Source organism: Lissotriton helveticus, chromosome 7 (assembly GCF_964261635.1).
Source record: "Lissotriton helveticus chromosome 7, aLisHel1.1, whole genome shotgun sequence".
Taxonomy (NCBI): Eukaryota; Metazoa; Chordata; class Amphibia; order Caudata; family Salamandridae; genus Lissotriton; species Lissotriton helveticus.
The window spans coordinates 1,585,307,280-1,585,331,402 of NC_136068.1; the positions used below are offsets into that span (position 1 = coordinate 1,585,307,280).

Sequence of the window (24,123 nt, forward strand, 5' to 3'; positions counted from 1 at the left end):
TATTGAGTCACCTTCTCAGCCCCTGTATAGTGTATTATAGGTACCCAGGGCATAGGCGCACCCAAGGCCTACCAGGGGCTGCAGCATATCTATTGCCACTCCTGGCTGGCCATCCAAACTGACACACCTGGCTGATCACTCAGCTGGGGCAAGGTTGTGTAATCACCCCTTGCTTAGATATAGTACACCTATGTCTAACCTTATAATCTGGACACATATACACCTATAAGTCACTCCTATGGCAGGCCTTAACAATCCTGAAGGCAGAGTGCTTGGTTTTATGTGAAATGGTGCTCTAGCATGAGCTGAGCCTGTCTGCAGCTTTCGGAACCATGTCCTTATAGCTGTTCCAGGATATTGCCATACCGTATACTCTTAAGTGCATTATGAACCTCGTGGTTAAATGCTATCTTTGGTTTGGCTTTATTAAAACATGTCGTGTAAGGTGTCATACGCTTTGGAATACTACCCCCTCGCCAATTCTGGCGACGGGGGTAGCATTCCACCCTTCTAGAGGGAGAAGACATATTACTTTCCTTAATCCCGGTTAAAGTTAACCAGAGCCTCAGCATCACTAAATGGATGCTGCTGCCACAGACACAAGTCAGGCCTCCTGCTGCTGGACGAAACTCCGGCAGGGGAAGCCTGGACAATAGGTTTCCTGTCACAGGGAGGTGCTAGCACCACCCCAGACAGGAGATAGTGGATTGGGGCAGGGAGGTCTGAATGAAACTAGACACTGCCTGGGGCACACAAGGTGTCCCATGCATAGGCCAGTTCAAACCGGTGCTGGGGCACTCCAGCCCCAGCTCTGGCGCGAAACTGGACAAAGGGAAAGGGGTGTAACCACCCACTTCCTGGGTCCCACCCATAGGAGGGACCTAGCAGGTAATCCAGGCCCTTGATTTGGAATAAAGGTAGGAAAAGTGTGTCCTTAGACTTTCGAATCCTGACAAACTCTGATACGAAACTCTGGACCCTCCGACATCCTACTCGACGTAGAAGATTGAAGAAACTCCCTTGTGGTCAAGGAGTGACCACCCTGTGCAAGCAGGCACCATCAAGCGCTCAACGGTTTGCTTTATCGTTGCTCCCGCCGGAGCTCGAACGACGGAGCCTGACAAGAACCAGACTTCCAGACATCCAACAGCCCGATCCACAGCCACAGCAAAGCTGAGACCCGTGGAGGCGACGTGAGACGTGGGACAGGCCATCTTGGAAAGCCAGCGAAGTGCTTTCTGTGCAGCTCCTGAGGCACCCTCGAAGCTGTGCATTGGGGATTGAGAAGCCCCAGCCCCGAGCATCCTTTGCACCGAAGATCACCTCTCCACACTCACAGAGTGCTGCGTGGGGCCCTTTTGCATTTTCCTGCTCGACGCGTCTGTCCGGTCACTTGCCCGTTGGCTAGTGGCCTCTGTGACGACAAACCTTCAAATTTTCAACGCTGGTCTGGTTGCTCCAGACTGGCCCTTGCTCCCCTGAAAAGGAGCAGCCCATCAGACCTTGCTGGTCTGATCCAGAAGCCATCTTCGATTCCTGCGTGGGTTGCATTTGCCAAGGCCTGTTGACTCTGAATCGAGAACCGACAGCGAGAGCCTTCGTGGGACAGTCCGTGTCCAGCACCTGGTCGTCGTCGACACCTCCTGGTCCACGTGGCAGCGGAGACTAGCTTCACGACATCACCTGATCGCAACCCGCCATCGCCTGGTTCCTTCCTGGTCACTGGCTAGTGACTCAGACTCTGTCCCCTATGCTTTCAGGTACTCTACATCTTCGATCCACCCTTGGATCCAACCGGACTCTTCTCTCCTGGTCACCTGCAGCATCTTTTCTCCAAGGCTCCATAGAACTCCACGACGAAACCCGACACACTTTGACACCTATGCACCCGCTTCCTGTGGGTGAGGTAACGAGAGTACTGCGGTGCTCCTGTAGAGATTTACACTCCTAGTGTCCTAGTTTTAAGTGGTTAAGATCTAGTCCAGTCGGAAGACTTCCAAATCTGCAACTTTCTAACTTTACTCACCCATTGACTTCTATTGGTGCACGCGTGTGCAATTAGACACGGCACCCGCATCCTGTGGGCCTCCTGCTCCCTAACTGCTGTTAGTCCAGTGTAGCCCCAGCGATTCCCAAGGCCCTAGGCCTTACCATTGTTCGTGACGTGGTTCTTATACCACTATTTTAGTATATGGTTTTAAGGGCCACCAGGGCCTATCCATATTTGTGCAACTTTTGTATGTTATATTAAGTTACTTGTTATACGCTTGTGCTCCTTTGCTCATAAAGAGTTAAGGGGATTTATTTAGAAATAATTACAAAGATATTTTGAATATATAACCTGTGTGGTGTCCTTTCATTTGGTATTAAAAGGTTTGCATATGGTAAAACAGCTGGCTTCACATGCCCTCTTTAGTTTAGCCTAAGACTGCTTTTGTCCATGCTACAACTAGGATAGCTGGTCTATGAGGTTGACTTTACAACCATCACTATAAGGGTTGTTTGAACTGGTGCATGGTGCTCACTAGAATAGTGGACATCATATACCAGGCCAACTTCTCACAATTTTCCTTTAATTTATTTTTTGTATGGGTGATGTGTGAGCATCTGATGGATATTTTGCAGGAAAAGTTTCTGTTTCATGCAACACCCATAAAAAGTTTTTTTAGATCAAAATAGGACCTCACATATGAGAAATATGAGGGTGTCACAGAGGTTATTTGCAGTAATATTACGGAGCTGCTGCTGTTACAATATTGAAAGTACACATCACTATCCCTAAATATTCGATGTAAACACATTTAGAATTTGGACAAGTGTGCCTGTGCACTGTCATAGACATTCCCAAACAGGGCATAAAGAACTGAAACTGGCTCATAAATTCAAAGCTGTTCCGAACAGGGGCCCCCAAAATACGCTTGGCCAAGTCAATAGCTCTGGCTTAACACTTATAAGGTCCCAAGGGCAAGACGTATTGGCTATGCCAGTGCTTGTTGGAGATGGGGTCAGTATATCGGATTAAAGAGAGCAGAGGGCGGGAATGTCAATCCAAGCTTTGAAGACCAAACATATCGTCAAATGCGGAATCTCGTTGCAGTTAATACAGCACACCACCCTTTCCCGCCGAAGGACCATAGCATTAAATAGTGCAGCACTCCCCCGCTTTTAATTTACCGTCGCTTCCGTGTTTTTAAATGGTATCATTTCAGTCAGTGGAGATGCCGGGTCCACGGGCGTCAATAAATAGTAGGCCTATTTTCGTCAGAGAAAAGCCAGGGACTCGATTAGATGCAGTCGAGCCGGAGGTCGGGAACACCTACTAATTTAGAGCCGCGGCTGCAAGCGTACCGCCAGGCCTGACAGTTCCTCTCAGCACACCATGTATGTTACTACTGCAAAACATCTCCGACAGTTAGGGAGTTTGGGCCATTAGTTTCCCATGAGCACTGTGGTGAAAAAGGCATTAATATAATGCCTCAGTCCATGTGTAGGGAGCCGCCATCTCCGCCTGAAGCCCCCTTCACAGCGGAGCTTGCATATCAAGCGGCCATCTTCCACTGCGGCCAAACCAACCCCTCCCCTCCCCCCCCCCCCCCCCCCCCCCCCATGGAAATGGGCTATCACTGCCCTGCAACATGTCACTGCATTTTAGTAACTCTTGAAACGTATGAGCTATGAACTTTTTTTTTTTTTTTTTGCTAATCTGCAGAATTTGTGGCAGATTATGTGCCAAATGCAGCAGATCTGTAACTATGCAAAAATCGCAGTGCCCGTGCAATCGCATAATTCCAGTGACCCTGTTTGAGTGCGACAAGCAGCTGGAAGCTTGAACTGTGCAGTTATGCAGTATCAAGTCTTTTGTTGTATTTAAACAAATGACCGAGCGCATGGCTCCCAGGCTGAAGCAAAATGTAACTGAAAGGGGGTGTGGCATGGAAGGGTATTTGATTACTGAGCGAGCCAATCCCAGCTGGAACAAGTTCTTATCTTGTTATCTTTATTTTAAAGCACACTATCACTCGTTCAAGCTCTAGATCGCTGTAGCAAAAACTTTACAACTTTTCATTAGGTCTCGCCTGAGCCAGCGCGCAAGGCTGCTCTGCGAGGCATTTAGTGAGGGCTTTCCAAAGCTGAACACACGCTCGTGCGTGTGCTTAACCCGCGATTGGCCTTTGCATGCGTCTTTCTAAGAAAGACAGCACACAGTTGGCCGCCTTCTCTCTACCTTGGCCTAGGCAGTTCAAGAGCGAGCAGCAGCGCCATCTGTTTCCAATTATCTTAATTGGAAACAGATGGCGGTCGCGCTGGCCCTGCTGCAAATTCCTTTTTAGCGCACGCGCTCCACTTCGCTTGTTGCATGTTTTTGGTTTATCGGCATTACTACCATCTTTTTAGTGACTCATCATGTACTTTTTAATTTTTTTTGTTTGTTATTCACAAATCTCAAGGGATTGCAGGCAGTGGGACGGTGCACTGCTTTTGGTCACAGTGGACCCTTTTTAACATCTCATTAACTCTGGCTCCGAACAACACAGACACTGTTTTTGGGCACTTGGAGCACATTCTCTTATCTTTGTACAAACCAAGCGGAGCACTACCTGCTTTCCCAGCGGCGCCCCTCCCAGCAAACTGCGCTAAACTCCTCCTTCTAAGCATCACAGGAGCCCAGGACATGTCCGAGGATAAAGCTTGATTAGACTGGATTTCTAAACCTGTTTTACGTGCAAAATATAATTGTTGGGTAATAATTTTTTATGTCTCTTTTGTAGCAAACATATCGCTACCCCATTTTGTTGCCAGCAATCACACCGGAAGTTAATTGGCACTGGCAGCACACGTTGTCCTGGTTGTGGTTCGATGGGTGAGGGTGGCGCGCTCCATTCTCGTACAGCTTAGCTGTCTTCTGAGGGGTGTCTGCAACCCATCGAGTAATGCCTGTTTTCTGCATCAATTTATCAAGTTATGTGAATGGATAAGTAAGTAAGAGAGTGTGCTTTGTACCGCCTCATAATAAAAGCAGCCTTTGGTGAAGTGGAAGGGACACCTCCTTAAAATAATATATTATTTTACGCTATTTACTTGCCTTTTGTAGAACGCTTTTATTCCTGATGAGGCACTTGGGGGCAGTCCACACGAGTTGTGGCAGAGTCCTCGTACTGTTCCACATTGGTAGTTACGGGAATGCAAAAGTGTTTAGTTTCTGAAAGTGTTAGTTGCTGCCCGGCCCAAAAGTACCAGTTGTGTCGCCTTAGGAGCAGTGTAGAGCTTAGAATCGGTATGTTTTACACATCACCTCTTCGGCGGGATGGTGCGAGCCTCGTCTCGACGGTATTAGATCTTTCAGCGAGAGTCCATATGAAACTGCATCGCATGTACAGATTACAGACAGGAGGCGACCCCCACCGCGAGACAGCATCGCTCCAATTAAATATGTAATAAATACGGAGACATTCACCATGGGTAGACACATCCCAAGTGCACACTGTGTGTGTTCAACGCACATCACCATGCGCAGGCACGTGTCTCCAGCGTGCCGTGTGTGTGGTGTGGGCGCACACTAAATGTAAATGCCTCTACGATCCCAGTGGCCCACTGTGTGTGAAATGCAGAAATCCATTAGTGATGGGGTCCCATCACCTCACCCCACGTGTGTCAAATGTACTTAACATTCGAGTCATCACACGGCGTATACTAAATATATGCGGTAAGTAATCATTTGGAGGGAAATTCCAGGTAGCGAGGCGCAGTTTCCCCGGTTAACACATGCCAGATAGAGGGCGTTATGTAACATACATTAAGTTGACGTGGGCGGTGCCCGTAGTGTGCATCAAGCTCGTAGTATAGATACACACATGATTATGCAGAACCGAAGACCTACCCAAATTGCATATCAAAAGCGCAAACACCTACCCCACTAATCAGACCCCAGGTGGACACTGCATTAATAAGCCAGCAATCGCATTCAATAAATTGTGGGTATTTGCATAACACACTGCCTGTTACAATTAAGTGATCCATACCTTTGAGTTCACATCCGTTAAAACATTACGGTTGAGCTCATTTGATTTGATATAAAAGGGCCTTCTACATGAGCAAAGTATAGATAAAGAGGCTCTTCTGTGTTTGATCTGCATGGCTATTTGTACAATTTCTTTCCAAGTATCTCTGGCTAAACACTTATAAGGTCCCAAAGGCGCGTCCTATTGGCTATGCCAATGCTTGTTTTTCATTTGCTTTAAGAGAATACAAAAAGAGGCCAACTAGGTGCACAAAAAACATTTTATTGTGTGGCTGTGTACTGATAACGGAGATTTTACTCTTGGCTTGTTATTAAACTGCCAGGGTTCTCTTTTCCTTAAGATTAGAGAAGCTGTGTGGCCTTTTAGAAGGACTGTTGCACATTACAACCCCATGTCTCTCCTGGAGGTGGTAATTGGCCCATGAGACTCCGCAGAGTCTCCTCTGAAGCAGAGGGCTGAGGAATATCTGCGTTTTACAGCCCCTTTAATCTCTGGGCAGAAGAGCTCATCGGACTTCTCGGAGCCCCGAAAAAGTCTCTGCTTTAAAAGGTTCTTAGTTTTACTGTGGGCAAATAACGCATAACGTAAGCATGATTAGTATTATGTCCAACCTGCAACCTTCATGTCAGCCTGGGAGTCGTCATAATAGAAAATAAACCGAGACTGAGAGCATGAACCGTTCACACACTCCAGGCCTCGGGAATCCCAACACCTACCCCTTTGAAACCAGTAAATATAGAAATAACTGAAAAGTGCAGAATTGCTATCTTGCCAAGCGCACTTGCTGCTCTCTTGGCCAGCCCCGAGGCTGAAGTTTGTGAGATAATATGTTAGAGCAGGCTGTCTTGGATAATAACAAAGTTTGTTTGCTATCGGAAAGGTAGTGCATGTGCTCTTTTTTTCAAAAGTATTTATTTTTTTGAAGGGCTTTGTGCTTATTCCTTGCAATCAAATTGCTTTGAAGAGCGCGTAGATGCAACCTTGCCTTGCTTACAGCTCACTGGGTATTCAAATGTTGCTGAAATGTGGAGCGTAGAAGGCAGGTCTGACACAAAAACATTACAGCAAGCCGACGCAAACGTTTTGCACTAACCTCTGGGAGGGGAGGCAGAATTGGAACCGCGGCTTGCTAGTGAGCTCCCTTTCCGACCTAAATACCAAACCAGCATCGTCTGTGGGGAGGGGTCTGGGGCAGGGCAGCAAGACAGAGAACTGCTGGGTCGGAGGAGAAAGGAAGCGTCACAAGAGGTGTGGCAAAAGAAAAAGAAGTGCTTTGAAACTCACTAAATGACCAGAAGTGAACTGATCCACGTACCTTGGTCCGTCTCCAGGGCGGGAACAAAACAGCCAAAAGGAAGGATAAATATAAGTATTTACCTAAGAAACCAAATGGATTTTGAAAGGCAGACCAAGGAACGAATGGTAGTGATGGGCGTGGTTCAAGTTCACAAAGTAGTTGCAGCATGTCGAGAGACCGCACATGCGCGCTGCTTTGTCTGAACCTAAAAACGTCTCATTGTTCCACAGTTTCCAACTAACCCTCTCGACCAAAACTGGGGTGACAGTAATTTTGATTGCAAAGTCAAGGGGTCTCTGTTACCATGGAAATGTCACTATGTTGTAGGCCCTACTCCATTGTAGAGTACATCCTTTATTTCCAGCATACTTGGGTGGAGTAGTTAGGTTGAAAGAAGTTGTCAAAGTCCTAGTTCCATGGCTAAAACAAACCCTCTAGACCATATCTAGTTCTGATGTCAGTTCTCTGTGACTTGTTAAGTGCGATGCCGAGGTTTATTAATAGTATTTGCTACCTCTATTGAGTCTGTTTCCAAATTCCATCGATATTTTCATGTAAAGGGGAAAAGACATAAGTCCATTTGAAGACTTTCTCTTTGGATCGAGTGACAACAGGTGGTTACTGGACAGTGTCTGCTAGGGATTGTGTTTTTTACTATTGGTGCTTCAGGACTAAAGACTTCGTTTTATTTGGATAACAGACTTAATCATTTGATACACTGGTCTTTCAAAATTGAAAATAGCAATCAGTCAGGGGATGGTTATGATATTGGGGCTCAAATACTGTATGATATAGGAATCACACAGTAACTTCAATAGCTGCTTGGTTCATATTTTATTTAATGGCTGGATTTAGAGGAGGAAGTTATGGGGTGAAACACTGAAAGCTGCTCCATTTCTAAAGTACCCCCTACTCCACCACAAACATCTTCTGATGTCTCTGCATGGACAAATGGCCTCTGTGTTCAAGGCACTCTTCCCAAAATAAATACCCAAGTTTCTGTGCACACAGTCGGTTTTGATGGGAGAAAGGCAAGGGATTGAAAAAGGTTTGAGTTGAGTGTGTGCATCATTTGCGCCTAGGGCTGTGCCAGTGCAGTTTGTGTGCAGATTGGCTCTCATAAGTAAAGCATGTACATGTGTGCCATTCAGGTTTAGCATCTGATTGAGTACCCTCTGAGAGTCTGCTGGGCATATGAAATAATGCAAACGAGTCTTGGATGGTTTTCCCATTAATTTCTGTGAGGTCCATGCCGTTCTGTTGGGCACATAGGTTGGAAACGGAGGTATGTTAGCCATGACGTTTTAAGTATGCTTGGATTCAGTCTGTACTATTAGTATTTTATATCCATTGGTTATGCCTTTATAAATAACCTGCATGAGGGCTGGCATATATATATCGGGGTCTTGAACAGCTTGCTGTAGTCCATGTTGCTTCACGTCAATTCTTCTAACTTTTGCAGATCAAGCTTCCGAAGATGAAGCTCTCGTTTATCCTCTTGGCTGCCTGCCTTACTCTCACTGTAGCTGTGCCCATCGAACGATCACAGAAGAAGGATGAGGAACCCCCACCAGAGGCGCCAGTAAGTTTCTCTCATGAGGATGGTGGGGTTTTGGCAAAGATAGTCTCATGTTGCCCTGTGAGTAATGTTTTATGCGCATGCGGTGTCTGATGGAGGGGTGGGGTGGAACTCAGAGTTTAAGTAGTGCTCTTTGCACACATTTCCTTTTTGACTGACCCATTTTGTTAGTGTGGGTGTGTGTACTCCTCGATGCTGCAATCTTACCAGGCTTCTTGTCAAATGACCCTTCCCTTCTTACTATGGGGAGAACTACACAAACGGTCCTCTTGGACCCTGGAAGTGAAGTCCAGATAGACACTTGCACATCACTGTGTAGGACATCTGGTCCTTAATGAGTGGTGTGCCCAGACAGTGCTCACTGCACTGTAGAGTGGAGATCTGTATATGCAGGAACACAAATTTATAAAATGTTTTCTTTTTTTGTCTCTGGCAGGTGATAGTAAAAGCTTAATTTTGTATGTCAAGTCGCTTCTCACTACCCCTTTGACAGGAAATTTGTAAGCATCAAAGGGGATTGATACAGGCAGTGCTCCCATTCACTTACAGAGGGTTTACCAAGGCCACCTTCACACAATCCCGAAGGGGACATGTATGGGCATTGCAAACTACTACTAGGTAGAGGTTACTTTGACAACAGTGTTCTCAATGTCTGTGTCGAGTTATCTTGGGATAGAGCGCACAGTTCCATATGAGATCTTTCTAGACATTGCTAATAGATCTTATTGAGAATGTTCTCTCAACGCAGTTCTCAGCTCCTGTGTAGGAGATGTACAGGCATTGCTTTCCGGTTTGCTTAGTTGGTGGGGGAATTTAGGAAAAATGGATGGGATTGCTCACAGCTCTTTTGATCTGGATGATAATCAACGATTTAACCAGATTGTAGAAGCACACACAAGAAATAGCAATACCAAACCATTGCTTCGATGTGATGTAAACCCCAGAATATGGGAAGATAAAAATAGATGTCTAGCCAATAAATTAAGGGCAAGTGTGTACTCAATAACACAGTACTTTAACTGTTTTACTTTTGCTATTTAGTGTATGCTGGCTCTCTATAGGTACTGTAGAATTCTTACCCTTTCAGGTTAGGAAGGGCAGGCTGCATTCTGGAGTTAATCTAAAGTGTTTCTTACACTTCCTCTGAAAATGGGTCTTTTTTTAGGGTGTGTTTCTGGTAGTGTTACAGCTACTCAATATAGTTTAACAGGCAATGCTGACAGTTTTATTTGTGTTGAATGTCTACAGAGTAATTATCTGCATGTTTCCTACTCAGGACACTGGTCTATACTATGACCGCTACCTACGAGAGGTGATCGATGTTTTAGAGACAGATGGGCATTTCCGAGAGAAGTTGCAGTCTGCTAATGCAGAAGATATTAAGGTGAGAATTTCCCCTTTTTAAGGCTTGTGTGAAAACCTTCCCCCATTTCCTGGGCTTGTCTGGTGGTCTTTCTAGCGCAGAGATTGACTTTCCACTTCCAGTGAGTTATCTGGTCTCCATTGCTGCTGGAGACTGTTCCATGTTTTCTGCTTCAGGATGGGACAGATGAAGATGTGGCTTAAGCACTGTCTCAGACTTATGCCTAGAGACTTTCTCTTGCACGACACAGATCCTTGTCATCTGTGCCAAATTATGCAACAGAGTGTCCTACATAGGAAGCAGGAGAGCGTTGAGATTGCACATGGAGTGCAGCAGTTTAGGAACAGGGCGTTGAGTTGCTAGGTGTAGGGCATGGACTGTGAGGGAGAAGAGGTAAGTTAGGGTTGTTGGCCATGGGCTGTGAGGGGTGGGAAGGCCTTCTGGTCCTACAGAGAAGGGGTCCAGTTGCTGGCCTGAGGTCTGAAGAGTATCCAGGGGTGGGTGCATTGCAGCTGTAGATGCAAGTGTGGGTGTTTCAGTAGAGCAATCGGGTGCAAAGAGGTTGGGTGGTGGGGCAACACATTGGAAACTGCCAAATGACGATAGTACTGCGACTGGTGCTGGGAGTGAGCTGGGGCAAAGTGGTCAGGTGTAGGCACTGAGAACCTGGTGTGGTAAAAATGGCTGAGAACTGTGGAGGGATGGGAGTAGCAGCAACTGAGTTTTTGTAGTAGGTTGGCGCAACATGCATGGAAGATGGCAGTATTGGTGAGGACATATGTGGTCCATGGCATCTGCCCATAGGCAGAGACTTAGCCATGAACACTTGGCATCTGGTAGTCATTCGCTTGTGCAGCATTTGTCAAGCAGATGAAGAAAGTTGCACCAAAACATGATGTGGTCACTATTCTCAGAAATCTAAATTCAGGCTCTTGCTTTTTATACTTTTACTATAGAATGGGAAGCTGAGCAAAGAGCTGGACTTCGTCAGCCATCATGTGCGCACACGCTTAGACGAGCTGAAGCGGCAGGAGGTGTCACGGCTGCGCATGCTAATCAAAGCGAAAATGGACAACAATGGAGATGAAAGTGAGAGCCCTTTAGCCTCTGGTAGCGGAGCACATACGATGTGTTTTAATGAAAGCCTGAGCATATCAGGGACTGTGCAATTAAGAGGGGACAAGTAGGTTGGTATGGGCTGAGACTATTGGCGTAAAGGGTGCAAGTGAACTATATGACATCTATTATTGATAAAGATGGACAATAGCCGGATACTGTGAAGTAGGTTTATTATAGGATGGTTCTTTAGTGAGGACAGGCAGACTATAATCCTTGTGTGCTGTACCAAGTGCAGTTTATCCATGGCCTTTCTGTTGCATTTAGTACAGGCAAACTGCTACTTTGAATAAAGGCAGACAATTTTGTAATGAGGTTACAGAAGGCATCTGCAATAAGAATTCAAGGGGACCATTGGGGTTGCTTTAATTGAGTATATGTGGAATGGGACTTTTTTGGAATGACATTTTTAATGAACTATTTGGAACCCTCTTGTCTCATCCTGATGCTATTACCACCTGTTAATGCAAAGCCATGGGCTTGGGTAACTTCACTCCTAAAATAAATGCCTTTTGAGTGATCGTATACTACACCATCCCACGCCCCTTTCCACAAGATATCAGAGCACTCTTCTGATGACAGGCGGAAAAAGAAAAGATGGAACTCATCCGTAGACTTAAGGTTGTCAAGTATCCTTGAGAAAAAACACCTGTTCAAACCAGAAAATACCACCTTTGCAGAATGCCACAGGATTCTAAGATGTTTATACTTTCATCCCTCATAGTGTGTGACAATTTTCACTGTTACGGGTTTATTAATGTATGCTTTAACGTTTGTTAGTGTTTTGGACAACTGTTCTGTGTGCTGTATGAGCGTTCAGACAGGCAGCACTGTCACTGAAATATTCTAATGGGCTATAGTTTGCGGTCATTGCTGTGGCTACTTTAGATGTATGTTGTGAGCTCTCTGTAATGTTGGCTGTAACAGCCATTCAATCAGAATATCTGTGTTATTGCTAACTGTTAAGCGTGTACTTCATGTGCTGTAGCACTAGTTTACATGGGCTTGTGTTGATGCTTGGTACACCTCTCTCCAAATTAGTGAATGAGTGGAGATGCAAGGCATTTGTAACACACCCCTACTGGTTCTTTCTTTAGATGTGCAAATAGACCACTTGGGTTTGCTGAAGCAGTTTGAGCACTTGGACCCTCACAACCAACACACATTTGAGGCAAGAGACCTGGAACTCTTGATTCAGGCGGTAAGTGAGATCGGAGCATTGAAGCCCTTGATGTATGTAAAGCTACCTCTGCAGCAGCAATGAAGTCACATGTTTTACTTCCCAAATGGTTACACTCCTGTACCATGTTAAAGGCACCAGGTTGTATTTTCCTTTGCTAGGTTTGTATCAGTATCTTTCTTAGATCCACATGCCTGAATCATTCTCCGTCGTCGAGATGGGAGTCCCACCGTAACCTAATCAAACAGTATTTAAATAATGTCATAAGCCATGTTTTATATAGCCAATTTATGTACTTTAAAAAAGGACTAAATGTTGAATACAGCCAATTAGCTGCTAGCACCCTCTAGAACCTTTCCAGCAGAGGCAATTTCCCTCATATTTTCACTGCACGGCGTGTGTGAAGCGAGTCTCCCTGAGTTGTACTCCGTTTTTCTTCTATAAACGTCTGGAACTTATTCCTGGAATATTTAATCATTTCCGATGAAAAAGGCTTCTTCCGTACCTGGAAGACCTGTGGCAAGAAGAGGGTCCATGTTGATGATCCTGTCAAGGACTGCATTTAGTGCCTCCACCCAACCCATGTGGGAAGGCAGTACAAAATCTGTTGCACTTACTCTTCTAAAACTCTAAGAGAAAGCGAGGGGAGGCAGCTTTTGTGGCTGCAGTCCACTAGGCACCAGAATTCATCTGAAGAGGACAGTGATGGAGCATCCAGGCCTAAGAAGAGAGCCAGATCTCGTGAAGGAGACTCTGGAGAGGGCAGGAAACACCTCAAACCCTCCCCAGAGAGCAAGAGCTCAAAAAAGGAGAAACATCCTAAAATCTCCCCAGAACTTCATCTTCAGTCTCCTCTACTCCTGTGAGGAAAGTAAAGAATCATCATAGATCCTGGAAAGCTCAGACCTGAAAAATCATTGTCGACGACAATCCCTAGATCGCCGTCGACAACCATTAACACAATTACATCGTCTGCTCTGTCGACGGCAGGGGCGACGACGACCACACCCAACTCCGGGCCTGTACTGTTGACGAGAACCTCATTGATGCCATCATCCTCTACGTCCACCCCATCGACGTCGTGCCATCGACAAAGAATCCGTTGTCTAAGTCGACGAACGCATTGTCGACAACCATACCGTCGACATCCCTCCTGCTGTCGATGCTGAAACCGCTGACAATGACACAGTTATCTGCAACGATGGCTGCAACAGCACTGTCGACGACTGGCATCCCATCTTGGGTGGTCATGATGCCATCAACGACGATCAGACTTTTTCGTCTGGAGATGACGAGATTCAGCACGATCTCCCCTTTGCCTCCTTCGCACCTTTTAGACTTACAGGAGAAGCATGAAGAGGATGATTATGAATAGGAGGATGGATTATTCGGAGTTGTGTATAGTCCATCCGGGGTACATGTAAAGTGCAAGGAAAAGGACGAGGATTATGACGACTAGCAGCAATACTATCCGCCATATTTGGCCCCACCACGTCATTACCAACATTATGGCTAACCTCCGGAATCTCGCCCTAGAGAGATGGCACATCTTCCACCATCTTTGATTCAAGTCCGTCAGGCTATGCTTGCTGACTATAAACAAGGTTTCCATCACATAGGATTAAAGAGCCACCACCAGTGCAACCGTAGTCTCCTTGAAACACCAGTTTTGCCAGTGACACCAACAGTACCACGCCCTCCTATACAGGAGCTCGATCCGGAACCCTTCCTCCTCACATAAGGAGAAGAGGGTGATATTCCAGAGCCTACACCTGCAGATCCTTGGGAAGATCACATTATCCCCACACCCTCTCCTCCGTCACACCATCCTGCAGATTCACCTCCAGAAGACATAGGGGGTTTCCACAACTTAATGGAGAGGGCTTCCAATAAAGTCCATCTCCCCATGGCTGTAAAACATGCAGACTGCTTTCTGTATGATTTTAAGGAGGAGGCTGGGAAATCCATTCAGACAATCCCGCTCATCGACTACATTTGCCAGGAGGAAGTGAAAATAATAAGCTCTGGCCACGATACCGCCAGTGCTCTCTCGCATAGACAAAAAGTACAGAGCCCAAGAGGATTCACCTTCTGCCCAACGGGGCACCCAAGGCCGGATTCTGTTGTTTCTCAGGCGGCACAAAGGAGATCCAAGACCACGGCCACCCTGATCTCAACCCCCCGGATAAGGAAGGGCATAGGCTAGACATTATGGGGAAGCGTTTCTCCACCATGGCTGAAACTACCATCAAAGCGGCCAACGCTTTGGCGATCATCAGCCGTTATGATCGACAGATGTTATGTTATGCGCACTTGTATAGCGCACAGCTGCCCCAGCAAAGGGGCGTCCCGGCGCTTTGGACAGGCAAAAGACACAACACAACAAACCTCAAAGGGTCAGATGAACAGAAAACAGAATCCTAAGATGCAAGAGGGAACAGATGGGTTTTTATGGCTCTCGTGAACTCCAACAAATTATCCAAAGCATGAGTTTGAGATGGAAGTAAGTTCCATAGCTTAGCAGCTAATACTCGAAAAGAGCGTCCCCCCAGCACGGCAGAGCTTAAACTGCGGGACCACAACCAGATTTTGACCCAGAGACCTTAGTGACCGAGATGGTACATACGGAATAAGAAGGTTCTCCAGTATCTGGGGGCGGACAATTTAAGGATCTTGAAAGACAAACAAAGGATTTTAAAATCTATCCGTTGTGCCATAGGCAACCAATGTAATGTCCGTATAGTTTCCTTCACGGAACAAAACCTCGGTAAACCCACTAAAGCTCTAGCGGCAGCGTTTTGAACACGCTGCAACCGGGTGATTTCTGCCTGATTGGCCCCCAACAAGAGCGAACTGGTATAGTCGAGCCGTGATAGAATAGTGGCCTGCAGGATCAACTGCCTGGTAGGGGCATCAAAAAATTTCAGAATAGGCCTGAGCCCTCGCAAGATTCCAAAACAGGTAGCTGCCACTTTTTTTGTGTGGCTACAAAAGCTAAGGGCAGAGTCCAGCCAGACACCCAGGTTTTTAACCTCCGACACCAAAGTTGGAGTAACACCTAGCTCTGGAGGCCACCATTCATCGCCCCATAGGCTGCTCTGTTTACCCACGATCAAAACCTCTGTCTTTTTAGCGTTAAGCAGCAGACAGTTATCTGTCATCCAGCCCGCCACTGCCAGAAGTCCAGCCCGAAACCTGGGGGCCTCAAGGTCAGCCTTCCCACTCTGTGTCACCGCCAGCTGCGTATCGTCAGCGTAGGAGACCATATTCATGTCCCAACGCTTGGCGACCGCAGCCAGCGGTTGCACATACAGATTAAACAAAGTGGGGCTCAGTGCCGACCCCTGCGGCACTCCCTGTTTGAGAGCAAAGGATTTGGACTCAAAGGGCGGAATCGCTACCCTAAAAGAGCGATCAGCTAGAAATGACCGGAACCAGTCAAATGCAGCACCAACGATGCCGGCCTGCTCCAGACGTTGCATCAGGATAGAGTGTGAAACCGTGTTGAATGCGGCACTGAGGTCAAGTAACACCAGTGCCGCAGTCTGACCAGAATCAAGCACTGACCGCAGATGTTCCATCATCGAGAGCAGAGCTGTCTCGGTGCTGTGACCGGCACGAAAACCATTCTGGGTAGGATCTAAAATTTTGGCCCTGGGAAGATGTTCCGACAGCAAGCCATTGACATGGGCCTCTGCCACCTTTGCAACCCATGGCAGCAAGGAGATAGGTCGATAATTCTCCAATTTAAGGGGGTCTGACGTAGGTTTCTTTAGGATCGGGGTAACAAAAGCCTGTTTCCATTTAATTGGCACAATGCCTGAGGAAAAGTACAGGTTGATGAGCTGATGTAGAGGGGGGAGACAAAGAATGGAAGGTTCCCTAAACTGCGCCGGTCTAAGAGGGTCCACAGGAGAGCCTGATTTTACTTTAGTAGCCAACCTGTTAAACACCTCCTCAGATAGGCATGGAAAAGTCGATAGGACTACATTCGTGGGCAAGATAGCTCTCGATGCCTCGCTCGGGAAAGTAGAGCAAGGGAAAGAACGATAAATAGTCTGAACCTTTTCCAGGAAGAAGGCCGCTAGATCTTCACAGTGAGATTCAGAGCAAATTTCTGCTGTAGGAGCTCTTTTCACTGTCTGGTCCTTCAGGACGTTAAAAATCAATTTCGGCGCATTAGAGCTATTTTTAAACTCCTCAGAGTAGTAGGCCGCACGTGCCCTACATATGGCTCTATGGTAGGTTTTAAGTTTTGGCGAGGTAAATGGTCTTTCTCCCAGCATCGTAGGTTTTCCGCCAGACCCTTTCTGCTTGTTTACATTCTTTCTTCAGCAGTGTCAAGGCACTATTGTACCATGGACTTGGTTCAGAGAAATGACATTTGCTCCATGCGGCAGGAATCAAGATATCTAAGGCCCGGCTAATCCAGGCACAGAAGATATCATAACCAGATTCTACCTCATTAAAGGAACCAAGCGGATTTTCAACGAGAAGACTATGAAAATCATCAAGCTTCAATTTTTTCCAAGGCCATTTGAAAATGACTCTATCTGAAGGTTTAAAAGGAAGATCACCGGTCATAATATGCAATTTCACTAAAAAGTGATCAGACCAGGCTTAGCTGCAGCACCTTGGCCCCTGTCAGATTCGAGAATATGGGGTCCAATATATGCCCACCCACATGTGTGTAGGGTGAGTGACCAGCTGGCTTAACTGTAGTGCCTCCATATCTGCAGTAAAGCTGTTGATCGATGAAGTAAGTTGACGATCCAGTTCAAGATTGAGATCTCCGAGAATACTAAAATTAGCGGAGCCCATAGCAAGAGAGCTGACCATTTCAGGAAAAGCTCTCCTGAAGGCAGTATCATTGCCAGGCGGGCGGTAGACCAGGAGGCCAGAGAACGCAAAATGATGGCTGATCGTGACCTTAAAGTGTGCACTCTCACAGCCAACCAAATTCAGTGGTCTGACATGGCCTTGCTAGACCTCATCCCTGAAGACAGGAAGCAGGAAACTAGAAAAATCATCTTGAAGGAAGAGCTGGCAGCCTCTGAGACAATTGACTGCGCTTTGGACATAGCCAACACAGTGTTTCGCCAACTGGCAAGCACAGCAGTCTTGAGGCGCAATGGATAATAGAAAGCCACCACTTTTAGACCATAGGTCCAGACTAAGGTCCTGGATATGGGGATTGATGGGGACGCTTTTTTTAGTAAGCAGATCCGAGGCGCTATTATTCATCAAGATTGATGCAGCAAAATCTTTAGACTCCCTCCAATACAGAAAAACGCCTTTCAGAGAAACAAAAGGACGAGGTTTCGCCACCTACACAGGTAATTACAAGAGGGCCCCATACGAACCCTATCAACCTGCCACCTACCGTCAATAGGCTACGGCTGGTTTCCTCATCAAGGGGCCGAAAGAGAGTACCAACCCAAGGCAGAGACAATATGAGAAAACAATGATCTGAGCAAGGTAAGCAGGCGAGGAGGGGGAAGCAGAGAGCTTGCATCTGTTCCCTCCAGTTTCTTCCAGCATTGGGAGAAGATAACAACAGACTGATGGGTACTGGATCTCATTCCCTTTGGTCATACTCTGGAGTTTGTAGAGAGACCTCCAACTACTCCACCCAGGGCTGCCCCTCCCCCTCGTCTTCACTTAATGCATAGAGAGGCAAACATTGCGCTCTCAAAAGGAGCCATTGGGGAAGTTCCAACTTTCCAAAGGTGTTTGTGTTTCTATTACTGTTTTTTCTTAATTACGAAGAAGTCAGGGAATAAAGACCAATATTGGATCTCAGAAAGTTAAACAAGTAGACGCATACTTCCACTTCAACATCCATCAGAAGCATCGAAAATTCCTCCGTACCTATTCAAGGTTCTCCCCTTCGGCCTCAAATCGGCGCCCAGAATATTTACAAAGTGCCTTGCGCCGGTTGTCGCAGTACTACGTTCCCAGGGTCACCAAGAATTCCCCGACTTGGGTGACTATCTGCTGAAGGCACCAACGGCAAAGCAAGCAACCAGAACCACGAACAATTGTCTTTAACTGTTCAGCAAGCTGGGGTTGACAGGGAACATTGGAAAGTCTATCTTTATTCCCAATCAAATAACACCATTTCTGGGAGCCAGAATTGACACTGTCCAATGCAAAGCATTCTTGTCGGAAGAACGCCAACTCAGTCTACGACAATTGGCTATGGCCATTTAAAAAAAAAAAAAAAAAAAAGCCAGTTGAAGTAAGGAATTACAAATCACTCTTGGGAATGTGCCCATCGGCGATAGACCTAGTGCCCTTGACCATACTGTGGTTGAGACCTCTCCAAGAGGAACTGCAAAAGCAATGGCTTCAAACATCTGGATCCATCATCATTCGGGTTACCCCGGCCATAAAAGCGGCGATGCAATGATGGTACCACATCCCAAACCTTTCAAAAGGACACCCTTTACTGCAAAACATACCAGACTACTTCCTGAAAACGGATGCCTCTATGGAAGGCTGGGGAGGTCACTTGCAGGGCATTCAAATTCAAGGCAAATGGTCCAATTCTCAAATACAAAAGTCCTATCAACGGCCTCGAGTTGAAGGCTATATTCCTCTCTTTACAGGCTTTTCTACCGAGAGTAGCAGGTGCCTCCGTACTGGTCCATACGGATAATACGACCAGCATGTTCTATATGAACAAACAGGGTGAAACCAAATCTCTCACAGAGCGCAAGAACTATGGAGCTGGGCAAAGGAGCTTGGTATGTCTCTCAGGGCCGAGAATGTTCCGTGGCTAAACCACAGTCTAGCAGATGCTATGAGCAGAGCTACAGACCATTTCTAAGAATGGGAACTCCTCCAATTCCACCTCGACTAAGTATTTGCACTGTGGGGAGAGCCAGCACTGGACCAGTTTGCCACAGACATCCACCCCAAATGCCCGTCCTATGCCAGCAGTTCCCCCTCCTTGGGTCTTATGGCAATGCCATTTCGATGCGATGGTCAGGGATATATGCCTACGCCTTTCCTCCTCCATCCCATTGATTGCCAGAGTACTGACCAAAATGAAGATCGAGAGATGTCGCCTGATTCTCATTGTGCCCAGGTGGCCAAGGCAACATTGGTTCCTGGAACTTCTTCATCTTTCAGAAGCCAGACCCATACGTCTGCTGTGGTTTCCTCCTTTCCTGATCCAGGGACAGCGGTCAAGTGCGCCATCCAAATCCAGTCACTGCACCTGCATGCTTGGCTCCTGAATTTTTGGGAGTTTAGAGACATGAACATTTCGCAGGAGTGTAGAGACATCCTCTCGATCAAGAGTGGAAAGCACCAACAAGACATACAAACTGAAATAGAAAAGGTTCTGTTTTTTTTTGTCAACAAAATGACCTTTATCCATTTCAGGTTTCCCCCAACAGATTTTGCCATATCTCCTCTCCTTGGAAAAATCTGGTTTAGCTTTTGCATCAGTTAAGGTGCACCTGGCTTCCATCTCTCGCTATAGAAGATTTTTCCGTGCCACTTCTCTTTGTGCCTCAAGCCTGATCAAACAATTTATGAAGGGAATGTTCTGTATTTTTCCTCCAGTGCGTGCATCTCCACCGGAATGGAACCTCAACGTGGTCCTTGCCCAACTCATGAAAAGACCATTCAAACCCATTCATAAAGCTGAATTGAAATTCCTAACGTAGAAAGTCACTCTTCTGTTGACACTCACCTCAGCCAGAAGGGTAAGCGAGGTCCAAGCATTCACCATTAGGAAGCCCTTTTTAATATTTAAAGAAGACGCTGTAATTCTAAGGACTAGTCCTACACTTATTCCTAAAGTGCTGTCACAGTTCTACCTCAATGAGCTGGTTATACTCCGGTCCTTTTTTCCGCTACCATCAGCACCTGGAGTGCAAACCCTACATCAATTAATAGTTTCCTGTGGCCAAGGCAGAGAAGGAGTTTCAGTAACAAAAGCCACTATTGCAAGATGGATATCGGCTGAGTTACAGTTCTGTCATGTCAAAGTTAACAAACCTTTGGAAATGACAGTGAAGGCTTGTTCCACCAGAGCAGTTGCCACATCAGCTGCCCTCTTCGCGAGGGTGACTCTGGAAGAATATGTTGTGCTGCAACTTGGAGGACCACTCATACCTTCACGCAGCACTACTGCCTGGAGTCCACACAGGATGCAGATGCAGATGCAGCAGTTGGCCAGGTGGTGCTACGCAATCTCTTCCATTAAGGTAGGCCTCTTTCTAACCCTTGGAAAGAGTCTTTTGTTCTCATGGTGACTTCAAATGCTTACATGTTCTTAATGATGTAAAACATTACGAGGTAAGGTGTATTATAAGTTACGTTGTTGTTTTCCTTGCCTCTCCCTGATGCTTAGTGTGTGAAAATGCTAATATACGTCACCATTAAAGTTCTGTGCACTTCTTTCTTGCATCCCTTTATTCCAAAACGTGTGTGTGTGTGTGTGTGTGTGTGTATGTATAATATTATATATATATATATATATATATATATATATATATATATATATATATATATATAATCTCTCCAATAGTGCTTCGTTGCACTGACAGGTTTGCAGACTACAAAATTACGCCAAGTCAGTCTTCAATTTTCAAAGATGATTTATTCCATTGTGGTGCAAGCCATCAGACGCGTTTCGGACAGAACTTCCTTGCTCACTGATGGGGGGGGTATATGAGCAACCGCCATTATATACAAACTTTGCATACAAAACGCGCGCCAATTGCCAGAGCCTTAAAACAACACAAACATAGGACTGTGCTACCACATAAGGTCCTTTAAATGATGTTTGTAAAGGCACCATTGTAAGACATGTTATTAACCTTTAAAAACAGTGTTAAACATCGGCTCTGACTTAAGCACATGACATTGATATTGCATGCTAAGGAAATGCCATTAAAATTGTATCAGTATATCAAATTCATAGTAAATGCCATATAAATTACTCAAATGTAAAGGATTGCCTGTAAAACTACAGGCTTTAAACACGTACAAATTTGTAAATTACATCAAACATATAATGTTTCTATTGGACAACTCATTCTAATCACGAAAACCTTGAAAGTATAGGGTTATGTGTAGATATAGTGCATTGGGGTGTGTTTTGTCAACTGTACAAATACACTTATTGGATTTCAAAATAAAAAAACCCTCCATGCTACATTGCAAATCAATCCACATTTAGTGTGTACCCCTCAAGCTAATGTCTAATTACATATTCTGTGGTGGTCTGAGTCGTCTTATTGATATAATGATGTACGTGAAAAATCAATTAAAACATATACATTTGTGTCACCGTTGATAACAACTATCCTTACAATTCATTCTAGACGCTGTTTGTTACAGGCATTAAAAACAATACTAGGCTCAAATGCTAAGAAAATGAAATATCTCTGAATGCATTTCCTCTGATTTGTACAAAAATGGCCGTAGGAGTGCGTTCTCATATTACTGAATTGACGGTGCTCACAAGTGACGGGTGCAAAAACAGGGACTCGTTGACATCATCGGGACCCCGAAAAATAAGTGCAAAGTGCTGAAATGTGTGTGTGAATACTAAATTCATATCTATGCTAAAAAATTTTTTTTTGTTTTTTGTATATATTTTCAGCTCTGATCTGCCTAAAAAGAGTCCAGGTTAATTAGAAATGAGATGTGTTTCATTGTAAATGACACTGAAGTACAGAACTTCTCTCAACGGGGGGTAAAAGAAATACCTTCTTTGCTGTTAATGGACTATTTCAACAGGTTATTTAGAGATTTCATTATAAAAAGTTGTGAAGGTCTTCCCCCATGTTCAAACCTCCCGGGGTCTTACTATTCAGAAGCACAATGTATTTAGATTCGAGCTGTCTGAGACGTTTTTCATTGTCCCCCCCCCCCCCCCGTCCCCCCTTTCTTGCTTGGGGTCACAGCATCGATGACAAAATACCTTAGATGGTTCAGGTTTTGCCCATGTACATTCTGAAAATGCCGAGCTACTGGGTAGCTTTGATCGGCATTAACTATAGCCCTTAGGTGCTGTAGGATGCGCAAATGTACGGGTAATTTCGTGCTGCCAACATAAGTAAGATCACAGCTTCATTTCAAAACATATACCGCTAGTTCGGTGCAGCATGTATAATGTGCCTTCAAAGTGATGGGCGTGTTATCAAATGGGATTGGATAGGTGGTCATATTTATCCCAAACTTACACGCCCTACACGAGCTGCAACGAAAAAAAAACCTTACGTGGAGACAGCCAATTCTCGCCTTTGAGTGTTTCTGGACTGTTCACCACTAAATCATTGCGCATCGCATAAGCACGTCTATATGTGACCGTGGGGGTTTTGGGCATGATTTCTTTTAGTACGTAGTCTGTGAGGATGATAGGCCACTGTTTGACCAATTTAGTGATTTGGCGTGCCTGGCGGCTGTACCCTGTAATGAGGCGTATAGTATTGTTATCATTGCCTTCTGCTGTTAACAATGGGTTTGTTCTAGTAGGGTCTAACAGATCTTGGCGATTAATGCGGTTGGCCTTCGCCATACTCCCATCTAATCTTTTCTCACCGTAACCTCTGGCCATTAACCTTCTTTTACATTCTTGTTGATGTTTGTTTCTAAGCTCAGGGGTACTGCAAGATCTGTGGATCCTTAGAAATTCCCCATAGGGAATGGCCGTGATGGTATGCTGAGGGTGGAAACTTTTCGCGTGCAGAATGGTGTTCCCTGCAGTTGATTTTCTGAACAGGCTGGTGGTTATCTTATTATCAACTATGTTGATCTGCACATCTAAAAAAGTTGCCTCATGATCGCTTATGCTAGTCGTGAATTTTAGATTCAATTGATTGTCATTAATATCATTGATAAAATCCCTGGCTTATTGCATAGTGCCTCGCCAAATCATAAAAACATCATCGATGTATCTCCAATAACTTATGACATGGTTTCTCCAGCTAATTGCATGTTGAACTTTGAGGACATGTTCCTCCCACCACCCCATGTGGAGCCCCGCGTAGGTCGGAGAAAAACATGCCCCCGTAGCAACCTCTCTTAACTGTTTAAAAACAGTATTGTTAAATAAGAAAACATTGTCGTTAAGACACTTGTCGATCATAGCAAGAAGCATTTTGTTATGCTGGTATAGTTCTATGGGGCGTTGACATAAGTAATGCTTGACTGCTCTGATACCATCAGCATGTGCAATGCTCGTATATAGTGTCGATGTCCATTGTCACAAGTAAAAATTCATCAGACCAAGTACATTGATTTAAAAGATACAGAAATTCCGTAGTATCCTTGATGTAGGCTGGTAATGAGACAACAAATTCTTGTAAATAAAAGTCTATATTTCGATGTGTTCTCGAACACGCTATTTATTGCTGACACTATGGGCCGGCCTGGCACTGGTGTCTGTTGTTTATGCACTTTCGGAATAAAATATATATTTGGCACCACAGGATGGACTTTGTGCAGAAATTTTAACTCATCCCTGGAAATCAATCCATCACGTTTCCATTGGTGCAGGTCTTTTGCATATGATTCCTGTATTTGTTTCGTAGCCTTCAGATC

At 45.4% G+C, this 24,123-nt stretch overlaps 1 protein-coding gene across 2 annotated transcripts in view; it reads left to right on the forward strand.

Moving 5' to 3' along the window:
* Window positions 1-24,123, forward strand: part of NUCB1 (nucleobindin 1) — a 137,393-nt gene that overhangs the window by 17,858 nt on the left and 95,412 nt on the right. For both annotated transcript variants that reach the window (XM_078655132.1, XM_078655133.1), the window contains exons 2-5: window positions 8,780-8,899; window positions 10,173-10,280; window positions 11,216-11,348; window positions 12,473-12,576. In XM_078655132.1, coding sequence (XP_078511258.1) covers window positions 8,795-8,899; window positions 10,173-10,280; window positions 11,216-11,348; window positions 12,473-12,576 — 450 coding nt within the window. In that variant the 5' untranslated portion in view covers window positions 8,780-8,794. The remainder of the gene's footprint in view (window positions 1-8,779; window positions 8,900-10,172; window positions 10,281-11,215; window positions 11,349-12,472; window positions 12,577-24,123) is intronic.